General features: G+C 36.8%; 1 protein-coding gene and 1 long non-coding RNA gene across 16 annotated transcripts in view; one reads left to right on the forward strand and one right to left on the reverse strand.

The window, feature by feature from the left end:
• Positions 1–21,895, forward strand: part of SNTG2 (syntrophin gamma 2) — a 459,193-nt gene that overhangs the window by 356,946 nt on the left and 80,352 nt on the right. For 14 of the 15 annotated variants that reach the window (XM_049902600.1, XM_049902596.1, XM_049902595.1 and 11 more), the window contains 2 exons: positions 1,751–1,822; positions 11,006–11,212. In XM_049902600.1, the coding sequence (XP_049758557.1) occupies positions 1,751–1,822; positions 11,006–11,212 (279 nt within the window). Of the gene's footprint in view, positions 1–1,750; positions 1,823–11,005; positions 11,213–12,008; positions 12,419–21,895 lie in introns of all 15 variants that reach the window. The other variant, XR_007519511.1, reaches the window with a different exon arrangement.
• Positions 1–21,895, reverse strand: part of LOC126086445 (uncharacterized) — a 57,356-nt gene that overhangs the window by 88 nt on the left and 35,373 nt on the right. Inside the window, exon 2 of the long non-coding RNA XR_007519515.1 lies at positions 6,426–6,500. This is a non-coding gene — a long non-coding RNA (uncharacterized LOC126086445). The remainder of the gene's footprint in view (positions 1–6,425; positions 6,501–21,895) is intronic.

Consider the following 21,895-nt stretch of genomic DNA (forward strand, 5'->3'; position numbering starts at 1 on the left):
CATATGTTGAAATCAAAGTCATTTCAATATTTTTGAAAAAAATATTTAATAACCAGAAAAATGCTGATATTATGAACTATATTATATAAAACCATCAAAAAAAAAACCCAACCCCATTGCCATCAAGTCAATTCTGACTATCGTAGCAACTCTATAGGACAGAGTAGAACTGCCCCATAGGGTTTCCAGGGAGCAGCTGGTGGATTTAGACTGCCAGCCTTTGGTTAGTAGCTGATATTTTAAGCTCTGTGCCACCAGGGCTCCAGTACAGGAAGAAAAAAAAATTATTAAGGAAGGATGTCTTTAAATAGTGTAGTTAGTGATTTATTTATTCATATTCTAGCTTCTCTAGAAATAAACAGCATTGTCATGACTGGAAAAGTTAAAAACTGTGGATGTTTATTTTCCAATAATACAGACAATATCATAGCTATGATGTCATAAACACAGGTCATGATGGAAATGGAAGACTAGAGAAGGCAGGAAGAGGACCATCCCTTAAGAAATCAATGGAAATTGTAACTAAGTTCGGGAGTGATAGTTTTATTTTAGGCTTCATCTAGCATTGCTGCATAGGCTCTGTCACAGCTCTCAGGAGAAAGGATGCTAGAATCTGGCTTTTTGACTCTAAAATAAGTACCTTAAACTGTCTCTAGATAATTCTAGAATTCACTTCTCTAGCCTGAATGTTCTACCAGACCTAAAAATAATCTTCAAGACATCATTCTCATTACCCCCTTCTCTTAAATTTTTACCTTTTTCTTCTAATTTTTTTTTTTAATTGAAGTAGAAATGAGTTGGCTCTGGGGCAATTAAATATTACATGGTGACATGTAAGTATAATCTTTCCCATGATTGACTTACTATTAGAGAAACATCCTGATTGAAATGGATTTAAAATTACTAATTGTATCTTAAGGATTTCATCTAGTGAAATGGTTACTAGACGGTCAGGAACTGATTAACCACATGGTAATTTTAATGTTTCAAAGACATAATGCACAGAGATTTTGACTATTTTTACTTGGAAGAATAAACTGCAATGTGAGCAATAAATCTGATACACTATTGAATATTTTAGATATTTCTACATGAATATTTAATTTTGAGGTAATACATGCTAACAAGAATTGTAACTTACAAAGCATTTTTCACGAGTTAAATGATTTTTCATCATCATTGTTGTAATAATTGTTGCAAACTGTAAATTCAGACCAATAAAAAACAGATCTTCAATCAAATTTTTTTTAAATGTTCATTCATTTCTGAAATAGAATTGACTAGTAAATTTAGTCCTAAAGAGCAAAAGACTGGATAAACAGTATTTTCCCTACCCTGTCACACTTCAGCAAATACCTAAACTCACCTACATCCGCGTGTAACCTTGTTAAACTCTTAAATTCCCTAAACTTAATTTAAAAATCTGTCTTTAATTTTATCTAAAAGGAATCCAAAATGAGTTTTTAAAATTATGCCCAATTGTGTGTAATAGATTCTTACATTACCATGTTCTTATATCAATAATTTATCTAAATATATTCACATCATATACAATCAGAGGTGAACATAGGATTATTCTTCAAAATGCAGTACAGTATATGTCAAGTTTAGTGTTACTATCTGTACTACTGGTGGTTTAGAATTTAATTAAGTTGAGACACGTGGAATCGCTCCATAGTTGTAAAGGTTTAAATTCTCCCAGTAAAAATAGTATTTTTTTTTTCATGTATCCATTTTATGTTTTTTACAGGTGAGCACATTAGACTGGATACGAGCCGAAAAAATCTATAACCTCTGTGAGGTATTATTTAAAGTTCATAAGGTAGGTATTCTTTGTATATGTACACATATACATGTATATATATACTTATTATTTTTAAGTGTATATTTATTAGTTAATATATATACTTATTAATAAAGTGAGGAATGAGTTACCATATTATTTAACATTTTCTAGAAGTATTTGCCAGTGTAAAGAATAAAATTAAATATAAAAACACCCCAGTGCCGTCGAGTCGATTCCGACTCATAGCAACCCTAGAGACCCTAGAGGACAGAGTAGAACTGCCCCATAGAGTTTCCAAGGTACATAAAATTGGAGGGAAAAAAGGAGTGTCATTATTAGCAGATATTATACTTGAATAATCCAAAAGAAGCTACTAGAGAACTATTAGAAACAAAAGTAAAATTTAATATAGTAACAAGTTAAGATATTACGATGCGTAGACAAAGCTGTCTTTTGTATATACAAACATCTATGACCAATTAGAAGAGATGATGGAAGAAACTATAAAATTCCAGGAAAAACAAAAACTGACAAAGTATATGCAGACTATGGGAAGAATGGAAACCCTGGTGGTGTAGCGGTTAAGTGCTATGGCTGCTAACCAAAAAGGTTGGCAGTTCGAATCCGACAGGTGATCCTTGGAAACTCTATAGGGCAGTTCTACTCTGTCCTATAAGGTCGCTATGCGTCAGAATCGACTCGACAGCAGTGGGTTTGGTTTTTTGGTTATGGGAAGAATATTTAAAAGGCTGCAAAGAACATAAATAAACCTTTGAAAAGGAAAAAATTAAAAATCCTGTCCCTGAATCTTTATTGTTCCTAAAAAGAAGACTCAGTTACTTTGAAGATATAGTTTGAAGTTACTTAAAGTTAATTTACACATTAAATATGATTTATATTTTTAAATAATTTGTTCTTAGAATGAGACGTCTAATTTTCCCCTAGGAAAATATGTAAGAAATAGCCAGGACCATTATGGGAGGGAAAAAAGACTAATGAGAATGGTTAGCCCTGCCAAACTACGAAATCTGTTATAAAACTGCTTTAATTAAAGAGTTTATCCCTGGTGTCTCAGCAAATAGATAAATTAATGAAATACAGCAGTAAGGATCCAGATAAAAAAAAAGTACACCCAAATACATAGCCATATCATGATTTAATAGATGGAAAGACATTTCAAAGAGAACGGTGGCGACTAATGGTCATCTCAGCAACTATTTGGCAAACAAACAACAAAAACAAAAAAGGCCACAGGTCACCATGAGTCGAAATCAACTCAGTGGCAACAGGTTTGGTTTTGCTGGAATACCAAAATAAATTACAGAAGAACCAGGATCTAAACACTTAAAAAGCAAAATTACTAAAGGAAAACACAGTAAAACAACTATTATATAATTCTTGAGTATGGATAGGTTTTTAAAAGTTTGGTGATATGGGACATTCTAGATATGTATTTTAGGAGTGGGCAGTGTTTCCTTCTGTTGTTTGTACGGTCACTATGAGTCAGAACCAACTCAAAGGCACCTAACAACAACAACAAGATATATATTCTGAGTGGGAAAAAAAGTTCAAGAAAGCATGTATGGTTTTCCAAATGTTTAAAATAGATAGAGGTGTATATACACACACAAAAGTATGCTTGGTACGTCTGTTGGCAGATACAATCTGGTGGATAGACGTGAAGCTCTTCATAGTGATTATTACTATATGAGAGAACTAGACATCTGTGACAGCCCAAAAAACCAAACCCAGTGCCGTCTAGTTGATTCTGACTCATAGTGACCCTGTAGGACAAAGTAGAACTGCCCCATGGAGTTTCCAAGGAGTGCCTGGCAGATTTGAACTGCGGACCCTTTGGTTAGCAGCTGGAGCACTTAACCACTACGCCACCAGGGTTTCCTGGGATGGCACAGAAACTTGTAATTTCATTGAACACTCTCTTGAACTTATAGATTTTTTTTTTACCATATAAATATATTACTTTTCATCTCATTTTTAAGAAATCATCATTGAAATATTACTCTGCTCTTCTGGCAAGATTAAATTTTGGTGTTTTCAGTTCATCCTGTACTTGCTTTTCTTTCTGTTTCTTTCACTCCTTCTATCTTTTTAAAATAAAGAAATGGAAAAATCAGCTCTCAAGACTCTTATGGCATTATTTAATAAACAAATATTTAGTTTTAAGTATTGAGAATCGTATTAATCAACATGGATCTATAAAATTGGGATATTTGTCTTTGGTATTGTATTCTTTCAAATAAGGAGCAGTTGGAAAAGTGTAAAAGTAGATTGAGGTCAGAGTTAGAGCCTGCTGAAGTAGCTGGAAATTGTGAGACAAGACCAGGGAGGGATGAAGCTATTCAGACCCAGAACATTCCAGGAGCCTATTTAGAGACAAGTACATGACCTAATGATTAGCTGCTTATGTGCGGGATGAGATTAAAAAAAGCTAATCAGACAATGTCGGCTGTAGCATGGAGAGGGGACCAGATGTACTTGAGTTAGACAGACTCAAGCTTTGGTGCTTCATCCAGTGAGAATGGAGAGAGAGCTCGGGTTAATGTATGGGCATTCAGAGACGATGAGAGAGGCCACACCTCAGGAGTGAGTAATATGCTCCCAAGTAAGACTTTTCTCTAGATCTGCCCTAAAAAAAAAAAAAATCTGAGTAAGACTAGATCTGCCCTAAAAAAAAAAAAAAAAAATCAAGCCGTGACCACATCAACAGAAGAGTTTGGAGGCTGTGCCCCACCAACTTTGGAGATTTTATTTATGCTGGGGAAATAGCAGTCAAGGAGTGATTTCTTTGAACTGCAAACTAACCTAGATCTAAAAGCACTGACAAAGTAGGGTAAATGAGAGGCACACAGGGATAAAAGGGTCAACCTTGGAAGTCTAGACAGTACTGCAAAGTGATAAAGGCACTTGTTCACAATTATTAGATACTACATTTTCCTAGATACAAGAGCAGTGTGCCATATAAATAAACCTATTTCTTATTTTCATAAAAGAACATGCAAGTCAAAATAGGAAATATGCAAATAAGATGAAAGTTTAAAAAATATTCAGTTTTTAGTAGTTTTTGTCTGAGAATTTGATTCTAAAGAGTCATCAATCAAAATGAGTTTTTAATGAAAATTTATCATTTAAAGTTTTGGTTTTCTCCTTGAAAGCATCCCCTAAAGTAATTCTCTCATTCGTATGTACTTGATTTTTCTTTAATTTAGATCTGAAATTTTAGGCTATGTTGAATGGGAATAAAAATGAGAAAATATATTCCCATAATAATAGTCAAAATGGTAAATATATTTATTTCAGTTTTTGTAAACAAATTTATTTAGACACAAATTTGTTATTGCTTTTGAATACAATAATGAAAGAGATAAAAAAAAAAGGGGGGGACTGATAAATTTAAATAGAAGGTCTGGGTTAGTTGTAATGAACAATAGTAAGAATAAAATCATCTAATGGTCACAGTGAACAGCACTGTGCTGGGCATATTCACAGAACATTGGGAGGTAATTGAGTAAAATAACAATTACAGTTTTCTCTCACCGAAAGGTTTACATGTTAATTTTTTACTTTCATTAATTTTAATTTTTCTGTGTTTTCTAAATGATCTATAACATGAATGGTTTGTTTTCAAAATGACCAAAAAAATACTGTTTGAATGAATCTCATGGTATTATATGATATGTATAAAATTTTATTCCACAAAATTCCTGAAAAGAATTTTAACTTTTTTTTTTTTTTAATTTTGTACAGGCTCTTTATTGTCCCATTTGGGCTTTTTTTTTTTTAATCACCTTGTTTGTATGATTATTCTTTTAATACATGCTCTTCCAGTACTGAGATATCCTTGAAGGATTGTTTTATTTTATATATCTGTTTCATTAATAAACTATAGAACCCCACCCCCCCCAAAAAAAGACTAAACTCATTGCCATTGATCCATTCTGACTCATAGCAGCCCTGTAGGACATTGTAGAACTGCCCAGAGCAGCTGGTGGATTCAAACTGCTGACTCTTTAGTTAGCAGCTTGAGGTCTTAACCATTTCACCACCAGGGCTCCAATAAAGTGATATAGTGAGTCACCTTTTTTTCACCCCTCACCCTTGTTTTCCCAGGCAGTTTGAAAAAAAAAAAATTAATAAATATGCTATGAAATTATAAAAGTAGCCAGGAGTATGGCTACAGCAAAGGTTTTAAATTCAATATAGGAACAATAAGAAAAATCTATGTAGCATTCAACATTTTTAAAAAGGCGTGAATTCCATGAGTTAAATTTTCTATTTGTGAGTGTTAATGATTTTACAAAATGGTATCTCCCTTTTTTGCACCACTTTCATTGCTAATATTGATCATTCAGCACAGATGAATTTAAAATGATATATATGCATTTAATTCATTTTGCAAAAATAGAAACAAATGTATGTTATCACCAAAAGGAATGTTCTTTAGTATGGAATTATTTTTATGACTTGTTTCCATAATCACCATTTAAAAGTACAGTCTTCAATATTTAGGCCAGAAATCAAATTTTAGAGTCATAGTTTTGTTTTTCTGTGATGTCTTCTCCTTTCTAAAAGTGACTTTTTCCAACTATTAAAATGATGTGTTCCATATTCCAATACTTACCATGAAATAGATGAGAAAATTGCATCAATCAGTGCCTGGACTGTGATCACGACTTCAATTATAAATAGCCTCGACCTAGTGTGTAAGAAAACACCATATAACAGTGAGGAACATCCTATGTGATCCTATTTTCTCTCAACATAAAAAAATATTCAGTTTAAAAAGTCTCTGGTAATTAAATTAACTAATATCTTTGGCAGAAGATTGTGATAATGATGTTGCATTGTTGTGTGCCATCAAGGTGATCCCAACTCGTAACAACTCTGTAGTACAGAGTAGAGCTCCCCCATAGGGTTTCCTAGGCTAAAGTCTTTAGGGGAACAGGTCACCATGTCTTTTCTTGTTCTGGGCTGCTGATGGTTTCAAACTGACAACCTTTCATCTAGCCTCCGAGATCTTAACCATTGCATCACCAGGGCAGCTTGTGATAATACCAAAAGAAAAAAAAACCGTTGTTGTCAAGTCAATTGCTACTCATCGTGACCCTAAAGGACAGAGTAGAGCTGCCCCACAGGGATCCCAAGGCTGTACATTTTTATGGAAGCAGATTCCCACATCTTGGTCTCACAGAGTAGCTGGTGGGTTCAAACTGCCGATTTTTTGGCTAGTAGCTGAGCACTTAACCACTGCATCACTAGGATTCTTCAGAGGGACTAAAAATAAATAACTAAACCTGTTGCCATTGAGTCAATTCTGATTCATAGTGACCCTATATGACAGAGCAAAACTGCCCCCTAGGATTTCTAAGACTAATCTTTTGGAAGCAGACTGCCACAGCTTTTTCCTGTGGAGTAGCTGGTGGGTTCGAACCACCCACTTTTTCGTTAGGAGCTGAGGGCTTAACCACTGAGAGTGCTTACTCTGAAGCTATCCTAAGCTTACCTCATGTGCATTCCCTCGGTTAATCTTCTCGCCATCCTTGAAGTTAATCCTTACTGTCTCCTTTTTACAGCTAATAACTCCCAAGCACAAAGAGGGCAAGTAACTTTCAGAAACCTCGCTGTCAGGCAGGAGTGGGATCCACCTCTGCTTGGCTTCAAAGCTCATCTTAAATCCTATTCTTTTTCACTTGTTAGAAACATTGACGTTCTGTGAATCTGTCTGAAATGTGTATTAAGCGTTTTATAACATGTCCTCCAGTGACCTTTAAAGTAGTTCTTTTTGTATAATTAGAACACTGAAAGTAATAATTCCAAAATGATTTTCCTAAAGTCAATTTTTGACTATTTACAGCTGGACAGTCGCCTTTAATTTTTTAATTGCTCTGGTTCTTGACATATATTGACACATTCCAGTCCACAACAACTGAGTTACGGCTTCAAAAAAGAACTTCAGGAAGTATCTAGGGAAATGAGCTGTATATGATTTCATTTATATAGCATTTATAACATTATTTTTGTGAGGCTAAACAGTTTGAGTTTAGATAACATCATCACATCTGTGAAATTCTTCAGAGTTCTTTCATGGGAATTCTCAAGTTGTTCAAAAACTATTTTTTGATTCCGACTGCTTGCCATTGAATATAAAACCTCACATACTGATATGCCAGTTCAAATTAGGAGTCATAAAAATTTCCCTGTCTTTGATCAAGCAATTTCATTTCTCAGAATTTATTCTAAATAATTCAAAAGAATCAAAAAGCTATGTGCCTGAAAATGTTTAATGACATATTCTTTTAGTGAATATCTGAAGAGTTATCAAAAGCCCATTGAGAAATATTTCAAAATCTAGTATTTTCAGTACTCTGTTACACTCATATTACTCATTTACAAAATTATGTATACAAATGGACATATCAAAGAAGGGAATATAAAAAATCTGATAACAAAACGGTAGTAATAGAATTACTTTGAAATTTCATTTATATTTCTCTAATTTTTTAATTGTTTCATAATAAATGTTGAGTAGGGAAAAAAAAATCAAGCTAATTTTTAAATGTGTCCTCCCCTCCCCCTTACCCCACTGAAAGTGGACATAAAGTGGTTTGTATATTTATAGGGTCTTGGGTTGATAGAGGACATGCTTTAGCAGTAAAGTCAGCTGGAAATATTGTAGTTAGGTAATGTGGTATTTTGTGAGAAAGCTAGTTAGCTGAATATTAGATACCAAATTTAATTATATACCATGGCTCAACATTACCCTAAATATTATGTTTGTTTTTTCTATGGGCATAGATGATAAACTAATATTAATTGAGCATGCATGTGCCATATGCTTTATCTTTGCTATCATTTAAAGTTCATGACAATCTTTTTTATTGTAACTCCATTTTATAGTTCAAAAATTGGGGCTCAGAGAGATGAAGCAAATCACTCAAGCTCAAATAGCCAATAACGGGCAAAGAAAGGTGTCAGGTTTTCCCTATCTGACTTCAAAAGCTGCTTTCCTTCTGTTAAAATACAACCACTGATAAAAAAGAAAATAATTACTCGACCTATATGCCTCACTCATAGACACCTATATTAGTTCTTCTTTGTTATCAACTTTTTACATTTAAGTAAAACAGATCATAGGTTTATTTTTTGAGGAAAAAAGCAAATGAAGTAATACCTGAAAAGTTAGGCCAGTTACTAAACCAAAAAACCAAACCTGTTGACTTGATTCCAACTTTCTTGGCTTGTAACACCCAACCATATTTATTAAATAGTTTCTGTTCATCCAGTCTGTGGTAAAGGATCTGCAGGCTCAAAAATTAAGATGCAGTCTCTGTACTCAAAGTACCTTTAGGATTAGGAAAGTATACATCACATGCAGGCGTACTTTTTTTCTCACGCGTGAAAAGCTGGACGATAAATAAGGAGTACCAAAGAAGAATTGATCCCCTTGAATTATGGTGTTGGTGAAGAGTACTGGGAATACTATGGGCTGCCAGAATGAACAAATCTGTCTTGGAAGCAGTACAACCAAAATGCTCCTTAGAAGCAAGGATGGTGAGATTATGTCTCGCATACTTTGGACATATTATCAGGAGGGATGAGTCCCTGCGGAAGGACATAATGTTTGGTAGAGTGTCGTAAGAGAGAGAGACCCTCGATGAGATGGACTGACACAGTGGCTGCAGCAATGGCTAAGCATAACAATGATTGTGAGGATGGTGCAAGACAAGGCGGTGTTTCATTCTGTTGTACATAGGGCTACTGTGGGTCGAAACAAACTTGATGGTACCTAACAACAACGTCACATACACACACACCATCTCACACACAGCAGAAGGCAGTGCATAGCTATATCCAAAATGTGTATATCAAAAATAGCTAGATTAAATGATAGGTAAAGTATTCAAAAATAAATGTACAACACACTGGGTGAGTTGCTTGGAGAAAACACAGAGAGGAGTCCTTTAGAGAGTCTACTCTAGATACACCAAAACCAAAAAACCAAACCCATTGCCACTGAGTCAATTTCTACTCATAATGACCCTAAAGAACAAAGTAGAACTGCCCCATAGGATCTCCAAGGAGCACCTGGTGGATTTGAACTGCCGACCTCTTGGTTAGCAGCTGTAGCTCTTAATCGCTAAACCACCAGGGTTTCCCTAGACACACCAGTAGTCAGTTACACTACTTGTGAAAACTTTTAGCTACAAAGCATAAGTAAGCATATTTCTAATCAAATCATTTAGTCAACTGCAAGTTTATGTGGATTTTTGGAGTAAACCTTTAACGTAATTGTGAATGGGGTGTATCTGGCTTGATTGGATGACACAAGTTAAACAAAATACCTCAAAATCACAATGTGAAGACCCAACATGTGGACAGCTTTTCTTTCCTTTCCGCTACAATATGCTGAACTGAAAGTAAACATCACTATTTGTCAGGCCATTTAGAAATCTGGGCAGAGATGTCTACCCTTGTTTCCTTTCGTTGTGGTAATGACTGTGAGCAAACAAAACTGATGTTGAATCACAATGTCCCACTGCCGTACCTGGTGTAAGCTCTTCAGTGTACATTTGTGGAATGTTTGAATGAATGAGGAATCTGAAGACTGAAGTAAGTCAGCAGATGAGAGACAGAGACACAGAAAGAGAGTAAGAGAGAGAAAGATCAGCCAGGCACTGATTTTGCCTATGTCACGTTTCCACACCATTGTCCTGATACTACCTACTCAACTGAGAACATAAAGTCTTTGGCTGTACCTAACATTGAGACCTAGCATTTGAATTATGGTGTTGGTGAACAATACTGAATATACCATGGACTTCTGGAAAGACGAACGAATCTGTCTTGGAAGAAGTACAACCAAGAATGCTCCATAGAAGCAAGGATGGAGAGACTACGTCTCCCGTACTTTGGACATGTTATCAGGAGGGACCAGTCCCCAGAGAAGGACATCATGCTTGGTAAAGTACAGGGTCAGTGAAAAAGAGGAAGACCCTCAATGAGATGGATTGATACAGTGGCTGCAACAATGGGCTCAAACATAGCAACAATTTTGAGGATGGCACAGGACCAGGCAGTGTTTTGTTCTCTTGTACAGCGTTGCTATGGCAATGACCCCTATAAAATGGAGGGGTTGGTTTCCTCAGTCTCTGAACTATGTTCCAACTCTAATATATTTGTAATCCATGCCGTGTTTTTCAGTTCTGGCTTACTGATGACTGCTGGTTGCAAGCAAACTTATATCTGGGTCTTCAAGACTTCGATTTTGAGGACCAGAGGCCGTATTGCTTCAGTGTCATGGTTGGCCATGGGAAGAGTCATTTTTTTAACGTAGAACTTGGGAGTGAGCTAGCTGTCTGGGAGAAGTCGTTCCAAAGAGCTACTTTCATGGAAGTTCAAAGAACTGGGGTAAGTTAATTCACAGATTTTTGTTTTTTAAATAAAAACTCACTGGTGATATCTAAAATATAGTAATTAGAATACTATAACAGTTTATTTCAGGAAAAATCAGTCTTTACAAGTTGAGCATTTTTTATGTGAGTCGACGTGTTCAAAATGATCTTACTCAGCTATAGGGAAAAAATAAGACAGATTATTTGGTATCTACATTTAGGACTAAAGCACTCCAGTTAGGGACTCAACAACATATGTTACAGTGATATATGCCTAATATAGGTGTATACATCATGAAACTTCTCAGAGATTGTGTTTACAGGGGACAAAACATCTAGCTCACAAATAAACAAAAAATGTGGTGGTTACCTGGATGTTTGTAAGATTTTAATGTGTTTAATGGCTCTTCCTCTCAAACTTAATGGTTCAAAGGAGGATGTAAAACAGCTCATGTATCTGAATGCCTTTTCCCTTCTTGTCAACAACAAATAAATCACTTACAAATTTGAACGTTTATCAATGGAATAGATAAGGAAGAATGTATTGTAATCCTTGTTATCTTAAATAGCGGGATCTTCAAGGGAGATATGTATGCTAGAAATAAGACTGACAAAACACAAATGAAACAAGTGCATCAAAAAGGAAATTTAATTCCACCCAAAAGTTCTGGGCTCATTCCTGGCCAAGTGTTAATAACTGTGAACTTTAAGAATATGAGTTACTAATGACAGCTACTACTTTATTTAAATTAAAAAAAAAAAAAGATATTGAATGTGAAAAGGCTCTGAATTATCATTTATCTCTCATCCAGGTTGTTAAAATGTGTAAGGGCTCCTTGATGTGAGGTGTCATACAGAGCAGGAGGCATCCCTTTAACCATTAAACGTTCACTGAAGTCCATTACTCTTCTTAATGAGGTGATACGCAGATTCTCACGGAAGCCAAATGTCACTTTCTTCCCAGGCCCTTGATATCTTCTCCATCAGTTGAGTATTATTAATTGGAGTTATAATTGATTCCCAATGCTTATCATAACCTTTATAGTTGAGGCATCCAATTCATTCAACCATTGCATATGAAGTGTTGGAAGGAAAAGTAATAAAGAACCACTCATCTCAGGGACTTATTCAAATGTATTATGACTTTTCTCCACCTAGAAACTGTGAATACAGAAAGTTCAAGTTATCAAAAGGCAAAGTGAAAGAATACTTCATGGATGAGGTGAACTTTTTGTATATATGGATTAGATAAAAGCAATAATCATTATGTTTTTATATAGAAAATAGAGAAATAGAAAGAATTCATATACTTCGGGTGGTGTACAGGGCCCATGGTGATACTCTGTATTTTTCCAGTTTGTGCTGTCTAACAGAGCATAGGTGAGTGATATTTAAGTCATTCTTAAAGGAAGATGACAGGCAACTAGGAGAACATATCCTGAATAAGATAAATCATAAAATCCTAGAGCTGGAAGGAAGCTGACAGGTAATTTCATGTAGTACTGGGACATAACAAAATGAGTTTCTGGATCTTCCTGGATGGATAAAAGTTTACTTTCCATTCTTTAAGTATAGAACTTCTCCCTTAAAAGTAAACTGGCCAGGCAGTTCTTTCATAAGCTCTGCCCTTTTGTTCTTCAAAAAAAAAAAAAAAGGCAGTGGGGGAGGGGGGAGGTTGGGACTTTAATAGTCAACAAATCTGGAGGAATTGCTCCTTGTTTTATTAGGTGTTGTCATGTCCATCCTGACTCGTATCGGCCTTACTCACAACAGATCAAAACACTGCATGGTCCTGTGCCATCCTCACATTCATTGCTATGTTTAAGCCCATTGTTGCAGCCACTGTGTCAATCCATCTCATTGAGGGTCTTCCTCTTTTTCTGATGACCCTCTACTTTATCAAGCGTGATGTCCCTCTCAAGGAACTGGTCCCTCCTGATGACATGTCCAAAGTATGTGAGACGAAATCTTCCCATCCGTGCTTCTAAGGAGCATTCTGGTTGTACTGCTTCCGAGACATTCTTTTGGTAGTCCGTGGTATATTTAGTATTCTTCACCAACACCATAATTTAAAGACATCAGTTCTTCTTCAGTCTTTCTTATTCATTGTCCAGCTTTCACATGCATAGGAGGCTATTGAAAATACCATAGCTTGGGTCAGGTGTACCTTAGTCCTCAAAGTAACATCTTTGCCTAATCCCTTTTAAAAATCATTGGTATTTTGGGTAGGTGGAAAGGAGGGAGAAGGCATCTAAGTAGGGAGAACTGGAAAATGAGGCTCATGATTGGAGAGAGAAATGTGCCCAGGTGAATTTTTGAGAAAGCAATTTCAATAGCCTAGGCTTTTGCACCACCCAGGGACTCCAGATTACCAGGAAATCTGTCTCTAATTTTTTGGTTATCTATATTTAGGAAGTGAAAAGAAAGAGGCTGTACATTAGATTCATTCTCCCTCCATCAACTTAGACAAAATGTTTCTCAAATACTCCATTACTCAGTCTGCAAACTAAGGATTATATATACACATCATAGAATAGTTATAAAAAATTATACTAATTTTTAATGCATGCTCTACACCAAGCTATATGCATCTTACATATGTTATTTATTTTTAATATATACCTGAGATCCAATTTTTGGTTTTCTTCTTTCATTTCATTAAATAACAGAACTAAAGTATAGCAGAGCTAAGTGCCTTTTCCGTGGTCACCTTGATATTAGACCACAATGTATAAATATTCCCTAAGAATTTCTCTCTTGAAAGTCATGTTTGGTTTTGTTTTTTACTAAAACATGCTGCTTCCCATGAAACAAACAAAAATGAAATAGAGTATGTGAATGCACCTAGAATAGTTCCTGGCATTGAAGTGTGTGGCACTCAGGTGAAGTAGCACTCAGTAAATACTAGTATTCTTGATTGGTTAGTAGTGCTGTATTTTCTCCATCTTTTAGCTCTATTACTGCTTTTTTTTCAGTAGCTTGATTATTCTCAACCCAAAGTGCACAATTTTAAATCTTTAACATGATGTAAATGTTTATAATTTTGATAATAAATTAACCTCTTGGCTGTTAACTGAAAAGTCAGTGATTTGAACACATCAGGGGTTCCAGAGGAGAAAATACCTGGCCATCTGTTCCTATAAAGACTTGTTAGGTGCCGTCAAGTTGGTTCAGACTCATGGTGACCCTATGTACAACAGAATAAAACACTGCCCTGTCCTAAGTTTGAGCCAGTTCTTGCAGCCTCATGTCAGTTCCTCTAGTTGAGAGTCTTCCTCTTTTTTGCTGGCCCTCTACCTTATCAAGCATGATGTCGTTCTCCAGGGACAGGTCCCTCCTGATGACATGTCCAATGTACATGAGATGAAGTCTCGCCATCCTCACTTCTAAAGAGCATTGTGGCTGTACTTCTTCCAAGATAAATTTGTTCATTCTTTTGGTAGTTCATGGTATAGTCAATATTCTTCACCAATACAGTAATTCAAAGAAGTCAACTCTTCTTCGGTCTTCCTTATTCATTGTCCAGCTTTCACATGCGAATGAGGCAAATGAAAATACCATCGCTTGATTCATGAGCACCTTAGTCTTCAAAGTCACATCTTTGCTTTTTAACTCTGGAGAGAGGTCTTTTGCGGCAGATTTGCTCAATGCAGTAAGTCGTTTGATTTCTTGACTGCTGCTTCACGGGCATGGATTACCTGTAAAAATTACGGCCGAGGAAACCTTATGAGGCAAATTCACAAGTAACATTAGTACAAAAAATTACTAAGGCTTCTGTGTGGCCTGGTATAGGAGGAGGTCCATGGGAGGGGGGTGATGCCATGAGTTACTGTGCTGAGTGACACCAACTCTAGTGACACCACTAAATCGGTGGGTAGATGAATGGACGGATGGATTGGTGGATGCATATCCTGTTCTACACACAGATGGAATACGTCAATATATTAAGAAGATTTGTTAATAAATTTATTAGGGAAATGGATACATATGTTTAGATTTAAATAGCTCAATGACCAATAAATAGTATTAACGAAACCCAATGTACAGAATCAAACAATAAACTGAAGCAGTGGTTATCACGCGCCACTGAACATCTAAATATTTTTTTGAAATACGGAGTCCAGAACTCACCCACAGATGTTCTCTGTAGGCCTCAGGCATCACTATTTTTTTTTTTTCTACAAGTCCCCAGATGATTCTAATGTACAGCTAGGGTTGAGAACCACTGGAATAAAGTAGTATGAGAAACACCTTCAGTAGAAACTTGATTGACTATTAAAAAAAACAGTCAAAACCTTCTCCAAACTAGATTTCTTTTCTCCCCTCCCTCTTCTCTGAGGATAAAGTAAAATAAATAAATCATAAAATAAATTTATCATATCTGGAAAATATTTTGTTTTAATTATTAATTATCTAGACATGAATGTCAGTCTCTTATACTATTGGAACTTACAGCCCAAAGCAGTGAGAATTGAGGCTCAGAAGGGTGGTCAGTTTTTTTTTTTAATGTGCTGATGTATTTGTCCTTGTATCTGATCAAGAGAAAGTAGTCTTAATGCTTTTAAAAACAGCTATCATAACATAGGTAGAATTAAAGGAATTATTGGAAAGGAAGACAATAAAATTTATATAGTCTCAGGCATTTTATCTAAGCATTCCTATATATTAGAGTTGATTTATAAAGGCTGCTCAGAGATATTAATATACTAGTGTAAATGATTTGGTCATTTTCCTTGGCCCCATATGAAACAGAAATAAAATAAAATCTATATAACTAGTCATTATGTAGAAGGAGTATAACCATTATTTGTGAAGATTCTATACAGTCAAGGTTCACTTTGCTTCCCCAAAGCTCATTATCATTCTAATAAGAGATCGTTCTGATTTCAACTTTGTTCATGAATTATTCATCCCAGACTGTCACCTGAAGATGGGGAATGTGTAAGAAACTATCAAAAACCCGCTATATCTGGAGGTGTGTTGGGGATTTTTTTTTTCTTTTCTTTCTTTCTTTACATTTACTGAGCCCTGCTGAACCACAGGAGGTGGCATGCCAAGGGTTACCTGGGGAGCAAGTTGGAGAATTTACAGAGGACTCAGTCTCTCCCATAACTTCCCTGATTTTCTTTGGGAATGGTGTCACAGCTCCTCTTAGATAGAAATGGTACAATCAGGGGTAAAAAATACACATTCATGAAAGCTTAGATTAAGTCTCTCTTTAAGTCAGGTGGATTCCAAGCCTCAGGTTCTCTCAGCTTAGAAGCAGAGAGGACATTTTCCCCAAATTAATTGAGTTAAAAGATGTGAATTCAGAGACCATGTCCCCTATTCCTTAACCTCTTCAATCATTGTGAAAGGTACCACTTTGTCGCTTCAGAGAGCAAAACCAAGTCCAGAAATCAAACACCAGAGGAAAAGATGATCGCTCATTACTGGGAAGAATGTTCTAGCCCCTAAAGCTATTTAAAAATAGGATAGACTGACTTGGGAAAAAGTGAGGGCTGTTGTTAGATGCATTCAGAGGCTTGCTTCTCAGGGATTTTACAGAGGAAAATGCTGAATAGAGGACTGGACAAGTTAACAACTTCTAATATTAGAGCAGATTGATTACAGTATTGGCAATAACGTTTCCCCGTATGACACATGCAAATTTAAGGGAATTTCTTCAGAAATGTGATCCATTGAGATAGTCTGACAAAGGAGAAAGCTGAAATTTATGGTAATATTTTTATAAATTTAATAAATTATCATAAATTTCAGCTTTCTCCTTTAATAAGGAAAGCGAGGATTTGATAAATAGATGTACTTAGGGAATCATCACTCTCCGTAAAGGATTTTGAAATGGAAACTGAGGAATGTAGCTAATGAGCCTATGGCTTTGATGGAAAAATAAAATGTAGCATAAATTAAATATTTATTAAATGTTTCTTCTGCTACAGGCAGAGGAACAGGACATGGGTTCAGCCTGGCTTCTGTCAACCTCACCGACTTTGTGGGTGGCGTTTCCTATTTCAGGCATCACCCACCGCCTCACCAAATGCCACACGATTGGCCTTTCCTGTGCCATCCCTGCTATTTGCTTGCCCTTCCTCAGACCCTTTGCATGCTTATTCCTGAGCTTCCACGATGATTCGGCTCACGTCACCACCTCTAAGAGTCCTCCATGGCAATCCTCACTGAGTCAGGTTTCCCTCCTCTGAGCAAATCTGTTTTTGTGTCTATTATCTCCATTCAGTATTAGTTTCCTTGTGATGAATTCTTTGTTTCATTCATTTTCATAATCTTAGCACCCTCACAGAGCCCAGCATGTGGTAGGAGCTCAATAAATAATCAGTCAACATATGTACACCAAACATTCTTTCCCAAGGGGTATACAGAGAGCCAGCCATAGAACCTTTCTCTCTGGGCCAGCTCTGTTCTCCTCCCTGTGTCTGCAGACTTTCTCACCGTATGCTTCACCGCACACTCAGGCCAAAATATGGCAAATCCAGGATCCCAGCTTACTCCCGCTGAAACCCAGAGAGACGACATGTGTATTCCAAAATCACACAGCCAGTTAGATATAGAGCTGGAACTAAAGCTAACTTTTTCTAACTGCTAGTCTTTTTTTTTTTTTTAGTCTAGTAGTTTTTCCATTTACTATGCAAATGACCTTAAACTCCTACTCCCCCCAACCCTATAATATAATAATAATAAATGGCTCCATATAGACAATTGATTTAAATCAATCTTATAATGGGGCCTTTTTATCTCATTATCGTATGTGATGATTTTTTGATAAGAAATAAGAAATTAAGAAATATGTTCTCTTGGCCCCTCATTGGAAACCCTGGTGGTGTCGTGGTTAAGTGCTACGGCTGCTACCCAAAGGTTTGGCAGTTTGAATCTGCCAGGTGCTTCTTGGAAGCTCTACGGGGCGGTTCTACTCTGTCCTATAGGGTTGCTATGAGTCGGAATGGACTCTACCGCACTGGGTTTGGTTTTGTGGCTCCTTGTTGGGTTTGTCATAATATTTCATGCATACATATGCAAGAGGCTAATGCAGACAGTGGCGTAGCAACTTACCAACTCTAATTTTTTACCTGGGGCTTGCCTGCCATTCCTAGGTCTCGTACACTTGCCTGTGTATTAGAGGTAAGCAGAGGCAATGAGATTTCATCATCTTCTCCTTGAATCTGGTGTTGTTTTTTTTTTCCTCTCCCAAATCCACATTTGAACAGGGCCCAAGAATATTAGGGCTATGTGGCATGTTTGTGAGTGTTTGTCGCTGGAAGCAAATTTGAGCCCTTTTTTTAACCCAAATATTTTCCGTGGCCTGATGTAATCCATTTTTGCTTCATTGTCCTGCCTGAACAGGTTAAAAAAAAAAAGACATTTGAATACTAATAAGTGTTTGTTTTGAAGGTGCAAATGAGTTATTTTAGGTACTTTCAAGAAGACTTTATAAATTATAGTGAAGAAATAAGAAAAAGGAAGGAAAGGAACATATAAATCTAATTTTTAGAGGCAAATATTTGGAACAGAGTGAGGAAAATTATAAGATCTTATTCTATTATCGTGTGATATATCACATCCAGAGTCGGAAACTTAACCAGATCTTTTTATGTTCTTCTGATAATTCACACGAGAGTTGTTGTTGTTGTTGTTGTTGGTTGCCATCAAGTCGATTCCAACTCATGGTGACCCCATGTGTTGTGCAGAGTAGAACTGTGCTCCATGGGGTTTTCAAGGCTGTGACCTTTGAGAAGCAGGCCACCAAGGCCGTCTTCTGAGGAGCCTTTGGGCGAGTTCAAACCGTCGACCTTGCAGCTAGTAGTGAAGAACTTAACCATTTGCACCACGCAGGGAATAGTCCTTTGCAATGAACAAAATATTTTCCTACATGTGATTGTTTCCACTTTTCTTAACAACCCATTTAGGCAGGTGCTTAATAAGTAAAAGAAAATACGGGAGCCCAGTGACCCTAGGAGTGGCTGGTTTCAAACAATTCCAAAGTGTGGAGAGGAATCTTAAAAATAAGTGTTTTGGTTCCAAATCTTGATTGTTGTTTTTGTTTTTCATTTCTCCCTTAGTACATGCTATGCTATGCCGTAGTCTGCACTGGTATTTTAACCCTCCTTTTTTTCTAGGCGAAATGAAGCTCAGGAAAGTAACTAATAAACCAGGTTTGATAGAGCTCGTTATTTGGCCAGGACTCAGGGCTTCATCGTAGCTTCTAGACTAAGACAGACAGGGAGAAAGGTCTGGGAATCTGCTTCAAAACGTCCAAACAATATGGATCACAGTAGTCTGATCTCTTTGTGCTTGTGGTTGCCATGAGTTGGGGCTGATTGGATGGCAGCAAACGACAGCAACAATAGAGTGATACTCAATTAGGGCAAATAACGTAGCAATAAGTTTGTCTGCCCTCTACACAGCAGTCATCCAGTAGATGGAAAAATGTGACTTCTGCTGGTTAATTTCCTTACCTGGAACAGCTATCACTATAGTATAAGGATGATATTTATATGGGTAAAATCATGACCCTCAAGTGAATATAAAGTGAACACTTATTCAGTGATTTTATTTAACTCATTAATTAATGAGGTAAGCATGAGTTATTCAAACAGTTTAAAGAGCACTTGAAAAACTAAGAGTAAATAGGCAGTTTGACAAAGATATACTAGGATGTGATGGCTGAGTTGGATAGAAAACGAGTTAAAATCCAACCAGACCATAAACTGTCGCTTTTGAAGTTCACTGTTCCAGCAGACAGAGGCTACTTGTTTCTCTTCCAGACAAAAATCGCAAGCTAACTGTCCTTCCAAGGCTATGACCTTTTGGATGCAAATGACCAGGTCTGTCTTTCAAGGGGTCTCTAGGTGGGTTCGAACCACCAACCTTTGGTTAGTAGTCAAGCATTTAACCATTTGTGCCACGTAGAGACCAATTCACTGGGGGTTTGGTTTGGTTTTTTTAGGGACTGATTGAAAATTGCTTGCACCACCCAAAAAACCAAAACCAAACCAGTGCCACTGAGTCGATTCCTGTAGGACAGAGTAGAACTGCCCCAAGGCTATCGTCTCTACAGAAGCAGACGGCCACATCTTTTTCCTGTGGAGCCACTGGTGGTTTCAAACTGCCAATCTTTCAGTTAGCAGCTGAGCACTTTAACCATTACACCACCAGGACCCCTTTTTGCACAACCCAGGTTCCCCAGAAACCTTAAATTAGAGAAATACAAATTAAAACAAAGCAGTACGACAGCATTAGACTGAGTAAAGTTTAAAAGATTGAACATACCAAGTGGTAGAACTGGAGTTTTCATACGCTGCACAACCACTTTACAAAAAAAAAAAAAAAAGCAGTTTCTTAAATTTAAACATAAACCCACCATAAGATCCAGCCATTCCACTCCTAGGTATTACCTAGACTCAGACAAGAATGTGCGTAACAGCATTTTTTATAATAACCAAAAATTGAAAACAAACCAAATGCCCCTCAGCACGGAAATCATTAAGTTGTGGTCCATCTGTACAAAGGAATGTTGTTCAGAATGAACTCTTGACGCAGGCAACACCATGGATGGATGAGAAAGTAACTATGCTACGTGAAAGAAGCCAGATAAAAAGAACTTCATTCTTCATGATTTGCAAAGGGAGAGTTTTAGTGTCGATGAGGTTCAGTTGATCTTTTTTTGTTTGTTTGTTTATGCGGTGCGTTTTTGCCATCATGTCTGCTCATTTTTTCACCCTAAATGTGAAGACTTTCTCCTGAGTTTTCTTCTTCAAGTGGAAGAGAGAGTGAAGGAAGCTGAGTCACGTGGGTTGAAGCCTGGGTCCCCCTCAGTCTGTTAGATGCTGGACCCGCTGGGCGATTCAAGCTTAGATGTGATGCAGGAAATGAGGCAACCCCTGATGCTAGAGTACAGCGTCACCAGTATGTTGCTGTGCCATCATGGTGGGACCCGTGCAGCGGGGAAGGGAAAAGAGAACCAGATCTGTTTCTCAGCGAGAAGCCAGGGCCACAGTCCAAAAGACAGACGCTCAGAGGAAATCCAGCTAGCTGGAGTATATTTCTTTCAGTTCCAAACAGATCTGGAGTACTTTTTTGTGGGGAAATTTCAGAATTTAATATGCATTTATCCATATGCTTAATCAGAGTATGCTGAGTAATCTCATTTCTTACGACTCAGCACGCTAATCAGACATACAGTTATCGTGCCATGTGGTTATATGTGGATTTTATGAGGTGCTGGTAGGGTAGGTTGCTACCTAACACTGCATGGTCCCTGTTGGATTACGTTGGGTTTTTTCATTTGTGTTTTGTTTTTAGATTCTTCTAGCTCCTCATTCTTTCTGGGGGAAAAAAAAAAAAGCATCAGTTAATTTTTCTGGCTACCACCTGTAGCAGGCCTCTATCTCCAAATGAGATGGTCATTTCTAGTGCACTGTTAGCTGAGAAAATAAATGCCAATGTTTTTATAACTTTCAAAAACAAGAGCAAAAAAAAAAAACCGAAGTAAAGATTTAAGAGTCATTATATGAATATGAGGTATAAGAATTAAAGTTTAGTGCCTGGGCTTTTTCTGTTGTCTGGCTTTTTGCTTACATCTGTTTTCCCAGGATGGTTTCCATTATTCTATGTAACTGATAAGAGTTCTTTCATTCACTCTGCTGTGGAGTACTTTTTTAGATGTTTTCAGATGAGAAAGCTATGG

This window comes from Elephas maximus, chromosome 12 (genome assembly GCF_024166365.1).
Source record: "Elephas maximus indicus isolate mEleMax1 chromosome 12, mEleMax1 primary haplotype, whole genome shotgun sequence".
NCBI lineage: Eukaryota > Metazoa > Chordata > Mammalia > Proboscidea > Elephantidae > Elephas > Elephas maximus.